Source organism: Morone saxatilis, unplaced genomic scaffold (assembly GCF_004916995.1).
Source record: "Morone saxatilis isolate NCDOM2014 unplaced genomic scaffold, NCSU_SB_2.0 Contig21, whole genome shotgun sequence".
Taxonomy (NCBI): domain Eukaryota; kingdom Metazoa; phylum Chordata; class Actinopteri; family Moronidae; genus Morone; species Morone saxatilis.
The window spans coordinates 6,817,309-6,828,396 of NW_023339774.1; the positions used below are offsets into that span (position 1 = coordinate 6,817,309).

An 11,088-nucleotide genomic window follows, 5' to 3' on the forward strand; every position below is an offset into this window, starting at 1 on the left:
AACGGATGCGCTTCTATTTTTAATCAATCCAGCTGTCTACACCGGCTGTGCAACAGCTTGCATTTCATTCATGCTTAATGCTTCAAGTCTATTTTTTTTCAGTGAGTTTGTATGAGAGCTCTATCACACCATCATTCATAACAGCCACATTTGGGTTAGCTTATGGAGATGAAGTTAATTCACACAGTGCTTTTGTGTAGTTTTTGGACTTTTGCAAGCTTTGACACATGTATGCTTGCTGATGACAAGCTGCAAACCAACAGAACATTGCTAACCTTTGAGGGAACAGAGAAACCCTAAGGGTCCAAAATGAGGGAAGCTATCACATTAGCCCTGTCGTGATCACCAAGCTGCTGCCACCACCACCTAGGTGGCCAGAATGTGCACTCATTGCTATATACCACTGTGGCTTTTATCATACCATCACTGTGGGCGCCAAATAGGACATTTTCAAATGTTGCACATGGGAGTTTTAAAGACCGATAGAGTGGCCAACACCCAATGACAGCACCCCTAACAAGAACAACTGCCACAACAAGCATGAGCAACATGGTCTATTTATTGCTTGCACACATCAATCACTTCATTAGTTCAGAGAACTGAGTAGAATGCAATAATATTTTTGTGTTTTATAACATGCATGTGATGGAGTAAGTACCAGGACACAGCACATAGCAAACAAAAATACAGAAGACAATGAGGAAAAGAAAGAAAATGAAAGGAAGAAATTAAACAGGAGTCACTATGGTGCAGACAGAGAAATCAGTAGGAGGTCAAAAGTGGAGAAAAAGAACACAAGAGGACGTAGGAGTGAGGCAGTCTGATCCACAGTTTAGATCAAGGAGAAGAGGGATGATCAGTCCAAGCCAAACTCCATGCTGCCTACTTTAAACAGTTTACACTGGTCATCCCCAAAACACACACACACACACACACTGAGAAGCAAACACAGACACATATTCACAAATTTAGACAAACACACACAAATAAGTGGAACACATGCATTACAGAACGTATTTTCTCTGTAATGCAAACAGATATTCACTGTAAAAATCACGCACATAGCACTGAATGGCAAAACTGTCCTTCTGCTTCAGTTCACCCCGCTGATCCCTCTTGTGGTGGGTCATAACACTGCAGCATCCAAATGGTAAAGTACTTGGTGCACTTTTTTTTGTGTGGGTGGGGTATAGGGGGCTGTTATGGAATATGTATTAGGGGAGGCTTGTGATTAAATAAACAGAAAGAGAGAGGCATTTAAAGCAGAGAACAGTTCAGGGTCAGAAATTCTTCTTACTTAATGACCAACATTTTCCATATTTAAATCTCCATCACCTGCAGTGGTTCTTCATGCCTGTCTCTGCTCATGCCTCAGCCCCACTGTTTGTTTAAAAACTGGCCTTCAAATAATACGTGGAGGAAGTTTTGGGGCACGTGTCATTTGCTGTGGGTATGTCTGTGGATGTGGTTTTTTTTTTACTGCTGTTCCACACTCTTACCATAAAGCCACACCGGAAAACAGTAGCTTAGGTGGAGCGATGCCTCCCATTTATTTTCTATGAGGTGCAACAAATCACTTGTGCTGAAACACCGGCCTCTCCATGCATCATTCCAACACTTTGCACCAGTGAAATGATAAAATCTCAAATTATTTAAATTCAGTATGATTATTGTGTCCCCAGATGATGATTTTTAATGATTGTGAACATGTTGTAGTTGGCTGTAAGGGCATATTTTCTCCCTGTACATAATAAATATATAGATATCGAATAGAAAGCTTCTTAATATGTTTACTGAGCATATTCAGGCATGAAAACTTTCCCTATTGGACACTCCAAGCGCTTTCTGCAGCTCCAGAATAAATGATAATTGGCAGAACATGACAGAATTAACAAAGGAGCATTTCCTCATTCTCACTCAGTGGTATAACACAAGCCAAAAGGCCAGATGTAGCTGGCTGGCAATTCCTGCTCCTAAATATGCTCTTTATTGTCAGTGACTAAATCACATTATTTACATCCAGATGTTTGCTTTCACTAGTACAGAAGGGTTTTGGTCAGGTAAGATGATTCAACACATGTTTCGTTGATACTTCCGCAATTTAAAACATCTATTGCCAGCATAGGGGATGAATGTACAATATTGTGCAACAAAATACGATGTGTTATTGTCCAGATCTCAAATACAAATTTTAATTATTATGTTTAATTGCAAGTGATACAAAGAAATATCATACTGAAAGGTCCAGAGTGTAGGATTCTGTGGCATATAGTGGTGTAGTTGTTGCCTATACCCTAGCTTGACCCTCCCGTTACAAACGGGTAAGAGAAACTTTGGTGTTTGCAAAACTGAAGCCAGAGTTTGGTTACAATAAAATCAATAATAAATCATGATTAAGCATAAAAGAGGACCCGTTCCCTCTGTAGATTAAAACTGCTTATTAACAAAAATACAACAATTCTTATTTTCAGGTGTTTATACAATAATGAAAATATACCTATGGATATTATATTCCATTTCTGCCAATAGATCCTCCTAAATATTACGCACTAGACCTTTAAAGGGCAGTAAGTGAGGCAAAATCTGCATCATTATGTTACTTAACAAATAACAAAAACATAATGTCACACCATATTTAGGAAGAAATAAAACATATCATTCATCTGAAAGGCGAGTCTCATTTAATATTAACCTCTTAATTAGATCAAACAAAACAAAAACTGCTTTGAGTAATCCACATGACAAAGAAGAGATGGTGGTAATACTGCACTGAAATTGTGTAATAATATGACCCTAATTCAATTTAACACAGTTGAAATGAGACCAGAGCAAAGTTTGATCTGTAAGAGAGAGTTTCTATCTTTGTCAGAACCAGTTAAACATCGACTCTTTCAGAATGAGGATATTTTTGAACATCGGGTACATTTTGTCCATTCTTCACTTGCTAAATAGTCTATTTTAAGGCACAGGAATGAATTTGGTTAATGAGTTTCTGCAAAATGATTATTTGAGAGAGTTGTAATAAATAATAAAGTGAGAGACTTATGGGCGATGACGCAAGTTGGACAACCAATTTTTACCAGTGCTGCTGTATTTTACTCATATCAAACTGTGTGTCAAACACTGTCAAAAAGTAAAATTAGCACACACAAAAAAACACAAAAATCAACATGATGAAAAAGAGAAAAAGTTAAACGAGAATGCCCAAAAATGGAATAGCAACTTCTATAAAAACAATCAACAGCAGTGGTTTAAAGTGATTGTGTGCCGCTGTGGAATTTGCTAGAGGTGACAATAACAAGACAGGTTTATTAATGTAGTCAGAATTAAGTTTTAACTGTCATGTCCCATTCTCTTTCTATCCCTAATGTTTAGTAGTCAGACCATTTGTAACAGCTTGTGCATCTGTATCTAAAATGGTTAGAGGGTATCTGCAGGGTTAGGGGCTTCAGGTAGGGGGATCAGGTCAAGGTAAGAGTGCATTTAACATTTTTAATAAATAAAGCTGACTGTTCTGATGGATACGTGCTGGTAAATTCATCAGGTCTGAAAACTCTATTTTTCCTTCAAAACAATTCCTGAACTGAACAAAATAGCAAAACTAAAACATTACAGTTGCTTATGATAAAAATGTTTTTTGTATGTATTCTTGGGCTCATTTAAAGTGTGTTTTCAGGCACCAAATCACTAAATAAGTCTGATGTTTTTTTTAATTCAGAGGTTTCCTCAGTTAGCAGTCAGCCTCAGTGTCAGCATTGATGCTTAGTGTGTTCTGATGCATACGCTCCAGTATCCGATGTATACTACTGAAGCTGGGCCTATCTGATGGGTGTGTGCTCCAACAAAGCCTCATCAGATTATACAGCTCCAGAGGACAGTTCTCGGGACAGGAGAGGATGTGGCCATCCCTCACATAGTAAATAACCTCCTCATGACCCATACCGTAGTATGGCTGCATCCCATTGGAGAAAATCTCCCACAACACCACGCCATAGGCCCACACGTCTGATTCAGTGGTGTAACGGTTATAGAAAATAGATTCAGGGGGCATCCAGCGAATGGGTATTGCATCATTCTCATTGGCTTTGTAGTAATCAGCTGAGTAGATGTTTCTGGAGAGGCCGAAATCGGCAATCTTCACAACCATTTCCTCCCCGACCAGGCAGTTCCGCGTTGCAAGGTCACGATGGACGAACTTGCGCTCTGAGAGGTAGGCCATTCCTGCAGCGATCTGCTTGGAAATCGACAACTGCTCAGCACAGGAGAGAAGTCCCGCCTCCAGCTCAGAGGAAAAACTGCGACCCGACAGGCTGGCGCGGCTGAGGGTGCGCACCGATTGGGTTGGAGAACGGCGACGCAGGAACTCATTGAGGTCACCATGGGCCATGTACTCGAACATCAGACACATGGGTTTACCCACTGCACACACACCTAGGGAAGAAAGCATACAGGCAATTTTATTTCATAATCTATGGCATACAGAATTTACAGTAGGCTTGTGGGTTGTGCATTTTCCCACCACAGAGGTTTGAGAGTACCAACACAAATACTTATACACCACATTAAACACATTGGTGACATCATTAAACCGCACTAAATCAAGTGTATTTTCCCTTCTACTGTATATCTTTCAATGAGTTCATTCACTGTAAAAGGTAAATAAATAGTCAGCCTAGACATAAACACAGACGAAACCATCTGTGATGTGTACATGCGCACAAATAAACTCTCACGCATAGTGGATGTACAGTCTTACATAAGTAGCCCTGTGTAAACATAGTATGTTTCTAAATTATCTGTGCTGTGAGGGAAATACGGGCAATTGGAGAGATTTTCTAAATCTGGCAGTGGTGTGATCGTGGCTGTCAATCTCAGATGTGATTAAGAGAACTTAATTTAGCTTCTTGGAAACTCAAGATGTTGATGTGTGTATTTGGCAGCGAGGGCTTCCACTGCCTCCACAACTGAACTTGATCAACATCCTTGCTATGGAAAGAAAGTGTTTTGATGTATTAGCCTATGTAAAAAAATATTTCTTCCATCAAATATGGTGGACAAACAACCTTTCTTAGCTCTAACTTGAACTGACAAACACAAAGGGATGTTTGCATGGTAAAGAAATCCATTTTCTTAGAATTTCAAGAACAGGAAGGACGTTTTTGGGTGTTAGCAGAATATTTTTGCATGGGCAGAGGTTTGCGCCCTCCAAATTAATTCTACTTTATTTACTACGTATTTACTTTACCTCTATAAAAGAGTGGCTGTCTGCTTGTTTGTCTATGCATTCCTACACTTGCTTTTTGCAATGTGCACTGCTTAGAGGAATTAGAGCACACACTGTTAAGACTGTGCAGAGCCCCAACAGCCCTGCAGAAGTTGTAGATGTGCCATTCATGTAACCTGGCATTCACACAACCAGATTTTGAGTACTTTAAGGCTCTGTGGAAAAAATCAACAAATCACTAAGTTTGCCAAAAAGAAAAGAAATACCCCCGCTGGAACCAGACAGTGGTTTCAGTTTCTCTTTCTACAGTCAATTTTAGTTTGAGGCCTTGCAGATCTTCAGACCAATATTGCTGCACTGTATGTGGTTAGTGCACTGAAATGCACTGAGTCATACTGGCCACAATCATAATTTAGATTTAGTGCACTGCTTCTGTTTCTGTGTGAAATATAAATTGGAACCTCGCTGACCTGCCAGTAGCCCGGTCATTTCAAACTCGTTCAAACTTTGTTCAAACCCACAGGACAAAATGAAGTTTCCTAAAATATGACATATATACAGGCTGAATTTTGGCAGAAAAGGCTGTATCATATGATGCAAAACAGGAGTGTTTGGCTTAAATATTCCACTGTGTAAACATAATAAAGTAAGTTAGCTAATATGCAATATACAGGAAGACATTGTGGAATTCCCAACCTTAAATCTACTTATAGGGTTAGGGACATTCAGGGTGCCATATTGTAGTACTGGAAACAGTAGGATGCACATTGCACATCCACTACTTCGGTTCTAGGTGTTTTTTTAAAAGTTTCCCTCCACTCAAAATTCTTATTCCTACAGTTGGAAGTTTAAGCTTCACTGTGCAGAAAATGTATGTGGAGAGTTTGACACTAGAAGGATGTTTTCACATTAATTTGGTGAAAGTGGAAATGTTTCTCTGTGCTCAATGAAAATCTGATTTGTGAAGTCATTCTTGGCATATGCAACTTATACAAGTGTGGTGTAGAGACTTAAAGCCACCAGTGAATTGTGATTAATAAAATTTGAATATTCATAGATTCTTGAATTTGTGGGGCAGAAAGAGCTTTTTTAAGGATTTTAATGTGGACTTCATTTATTTATTTATTTAGCATAAAAAACATATCAGACACACATTATTGTTTCAGGCAGACTATTTGTATATATGTAATACGTATATCCAAAAACATCCTCCACACATGTATTAAGGAACTATTTTGCCATCTAACTGTGACGATGTCCAAGTCAGCACAAGAATGGCTCACATGGAACTTTAGGCAAGAAGAAGAGAGCTTGGAGGTCATGCTTAGTTAGTTCATGTCCTGTGGGTCACAGAACGGGACAGCTCCCCAGAGAATAAGCTCTGATTACTGCTCCCTGGGGTGCGTGTCCATCGGGGGTGTCCAAAAACAGGACTGCAGTTCAACAGTAGCAGCTTCAGCTCAAGGTCAGTAGCTGGATCAAAATGTTTTACTCCATCGCTAAATATACAGAGCACAGAGGCCCCATCCTGCACACGACCATGCAACAACATAATGTCATGCAGTCATATGGCATCTCTAATTTGAACACATGCATGTTATGGATGGCGCATGTATTTTTGCATATGATTTGTGGTGTATTATTAGTCAAGAGGGTAATCAGAGGTTAACTAGATAATTTAATCAACTCTGGTTTCACCAGAGACTTCAGCATTAGAGTGTCAGCTCTCTACATGAGACATCTAAAATGAATGTCACTCAAAACTGAACAGAAAACGATACTTTGATACATGTCTGAAAAATCCTAATTTTCTTTTCTGCAGTGATGGATGTTGATTTAAAAATATTTCACAACCACTGGAGCCATAAAATAAACCAACCTAAACAAACATTTTCTGCACAGCCAAGGACCAATAGGTCTGTTTACTTACTGACCGTGCCAAGTAGAGTGTGTTGTATTCGCTAAATGTCTTCCTGGAATGATATTTGGATGCGAGCTGTTTGTATTAGATTAGATAGGCTGAATTAGTATAGATAAACTTTAATAGAGGACATTTGTATTACGCAGGCCAACAGAGGCACATTAGTTGTCAGGCAGCATTTGTTTACTGGCAAACAGTCCTATCTGTATCTCCAGCAGTTTATTAGTACTACAATGAAAAAGATCTGAGGAAAATGACTTCATTCAGGAGAATTACAGGATGTGAAGGCCTGAATTTATAAAGAACACTCTTAAAGAAGAAATGTACTAAAAGGGCTGTTGAGTGCAGTTCCCCCTTATTTTCACATGATTAGTTCTCTTTGTTTTGTATGTACCACTGAGATAATCAAGTTTTTTACTCTTTTCTCTTTGTTTAATTCAAACCTTTGTCACGTTTGTCTTGGAGTGCACTAAAGGATCCCATCACAGTGTGGGCATGTAAAAGGTATAGAAGAGCAGCCATACAGGTGATACAGATGATGGCTTAGTTACTGAATCATACACTAATCCAAAAGGATGCCTTGAAGTAGACTGAAAATGTATAAAACTGGTTTCTGTACTTCTGTTTGGCCCCTGATAAAGAAGTATGCCAAAATATTGGGCTTTGGCTCAGCAAAATGCTGTCTGAGTAAAAAAGATTACAAAAAGAGCAAAGTCTGTGTGTGGTCCTTTTTCGAAATCACATTTTCCCCCTAAGTTCTCCCTTAGTTGCCTAACCTTCACCAAAACCATCATGCTGTAGTTGCCAAGGCTGAATATTTTAGGGAAACGAAATAAAGATTTGACAGTGGAAATCTGTGATGAACTGCTCAATTCGCAAAAGCCAAGAAGGAAACCACCCCTCCAACACAGAGCACATAGTTAAAAGAGCATTGTCCTGACCACTGAACTCCTGTAACACTGCCGGACTCACAGATAGTTAAAAAATCTAAATCAAAAGCTGATGCAGCAGAACCAGAGATATTGTTTTGTAGTCCATGCATTCTTCTTCCTTTACCAAACCTGCCCTTACATTACCCACAATGCCACTCATATATTGACTCTTGGGTCAGAGGTTCAGCTGTGTTAGGCTAGTAGTGGAAGAAATCTGAGATATATATTGCAGTGGGTATTTATGGGGTATGACAAAGTGAAAAGAGAAAAAATAGCATTTTTTGTATAATTCATCAAAAATAGAGAATAAAACCACACAGTTTGGAGGGTAAATGTGAGATGTTCATGTTTGACATATCTGCATGGTCTGCAACAACTAAAAAAAGAAGGAAGTGAGTTTGATGAATAGTCAGCGTTTTGCACGGGAAAATAAAATGTTTAAATTTGCAAGGTCATGCAGAATTCACAGGGATTGGTTGAATTTGTCTTAATTGTCTGTAACTTCCCGGAGGGACTGGCTGATCTGGCCTATAGCCTCAAGCAGAAATGAGGAGCAGGCTACAGAGGTCTGGTAAGCTCACTTCTTTCTGATTCCGCACCCCCAGACCTTTTCATCTTTTAATTTGGACTCTTCAGCCCCACTTGAGGCAGTTCAGCTCATGTTTGTGGACATGTTTATCTACTTTTCTGTCTTGTTCCTCCTATTCTATGCCTATTCTTGTACAATTTCTCTTGTTTCTTTCTGCGATTGCACTTTCCTTATCTCTCAAGCGAATACACCAATCCAGCTGTGTAATGTAAGATATGTGAAATCAGCTGTGAGTGGCAGCCTCTTTGGAAATCTGGTTTTGGCCATCTCACTCACACAAACTCAAACGTACAAACACACTAACCTAGGAGTCGTACGATGTTTGGATGGTCAAACTGAGCCATTAGTGCTGCCTCTCTCTGGAAGTCATTCTGCATGTCAGCTGAGGCTTCCTCCTTCAGCATCTTCACAGCCACCATCGTGAACGACTCCATCGGCAGCAGGCCTGGCGCTCTGCAACAAACAGACATGCACAGAAATATTCAAGAACTTTAAAAGGAGCAGAGATCATTTAAGGATTGTTGATTAAAAGAGATTGCTTCTTCAGTAGCCACCTTTTGTGTGCATGAAAGCATTCAAAAATATATGCTTCACTATATAAATGCACAATATTATGAATTTCAGCGTTGTGTTTTTACTTTGTAATGCATTTACCAGATTTTTGTAACCCAGTGTTTTGAATGTGTCTTCTAGTCTACTAACAAGAAGCTTAGCAAAACAGCGCAACTGTATTAATGTAGTGCACTATAAATGTCAGTCACTTGGAGGAAACATGCATTAAACACACAGACTTACGTGCACTTCCTGTTTTGGCTCACCAGAGGGGCAAACTAAAGTCAACATGTTGTTTCTCAGTGTAGATTTATATATAGCCTGCACACACAAAACTACATGCACACACACACACGGAAACAGTCACCAACACATATACATTCACACACACACACGTTGGGAAACTACAGATTGAAGCCCATCTGTGAGGGAAGAAGAAATTTACTCCTGGGGTCTATTTAGGTCTCTGTGCATGTGTATTTGTGCATGTGTGTCTGTGTTCATAGATGCATGAAAATGCGCTACCATGCATGTATATATATACTGTATATATGTGCTTTTATATCATTGCTTATCTGTACTCTTGAGTGCATGTACGTACAGGAAGAAGTCAACATTTGCACATGTTGCCTGTTTCTGGTCAGGCATTGTGTGAATGTGTGTGTGTGTGCCATTGTACTTCCATTTTACTCAGCAACCCTTCTTATAGGAGGCATTAAATTAGGTTTTTTGGTTGAGGTTTGGCATCTAGTTGTAATAGTCAAGATTATAGATTGACTAAAAACGTACACCAATGGCATCATATGCATAGTCATACAAATGTGTGTGTATAACTGTGTGTGTGTGTATTATGTTCTCAGGGGTGTCCATATACTGCACCATTCCAGTTTTAATTAATGGTAATCCCACCAGATAGCCTGAAGGACATCTCTCAGATCTGCATGGCTACAAGCAGGTGCTACTGTGAAAATGCCATCAACTACTATAATAAAGTGCTGACTGTGCTATTGTGTGTTCTGTAATTGTGTGTAAAACTATCTGTGCTGTCTGTGCAATATCATGAGCAGAAGGTCAGAATTCTTAATTGTAGTCTACGGCATGACGGACAGACAATAAATGAGTGTGTGTTGTCTTTCGCAGCAGTCTAGTAGCAGCACACTATAGAGCAGAAAGCTGTAGGCCTAAACCCTCTTCACTTCACTTCTGACTCTGGCCATTCAGAACAACTATAAACACATTTGATTTGATTGATGAACGTAGTTCTGTTTGACGCTTACTGTCTAACCTCCTATGTGTGAAAATGTGCAGTTTATTGTTTTTGTCAATTAAAGGCTGCCTACCAGTCGGGAACAACACAAGGGGTGAGAGGGCTGTGAGACTTGCGTAGGAGGAGATAAAGTCTAATCATGTTGAGACTCATAAGGTTAGAAAAACTTATCTTAATCTTAATCTCTCCATTTTATCACTTCGGCTTCCCTGAATTCCTGTGTGAAACATTTGATTAGCTGCAGTTGATTTCAGCCATGGATGTTTTGGCTTTCAGTGACAGGTAGAAATCCTGTGACCGGATCACGTCACCACAAACCATTAGATTTGGAAACGACTTGCTTGTCGATGTTAAACACACTTTGGGTAGATTTGGGTGTTGACAAAATTGTTGTTGACCGTATTTTATAATTAAATCCTCATATTCATGATTTTATAAATGCATCTACTGTATGACCCAGGTCTGGTATTTAGTCTGATCACAGGGATTAGTCTGCTAAATTTGCGTCTTGCTGTGAACAGGGTCAGTGTGGAGGGAAAATGACACCTGTAGCAGCTCTCCTTGTGACTTTGTGAATGACGCAGCAGTTCTCAGAATGGCCAG

The 11,088-nt window shown here is 39.5% G+C and overlaps 1 protein-coding gene across 1 annotated transcript in view; it reads right to left on the reverse strand.

The window, feature by feature from the left end:
* Nucleotides 1–541: 541 nt before the first annotated feature.
* The window catches only part of musk (muscle, skeletal, receptor tyrosine kinase), a 30,169-nt gene continuing 19,622 nt past the window's right edge, over nt 542–11,088 (reverse strand). The window contains exons 16-17 of the mRNA XM_035667660.1: nt 8,971–9,119; nt 542–4,431 (exon numbers count right to left, since the gene is read on the reverse strand). Of these exons, the coding sequence (XP_035523553.1) occupies nt 3,731–4,431; nt 8,971–9,119 (850 nt within the window). The 3' untranslated portion in view covers nt 542–3,730. The remainder of the gene's footprint in view (nt 4,432–8,970; nt 9,120–11,088) is intronic.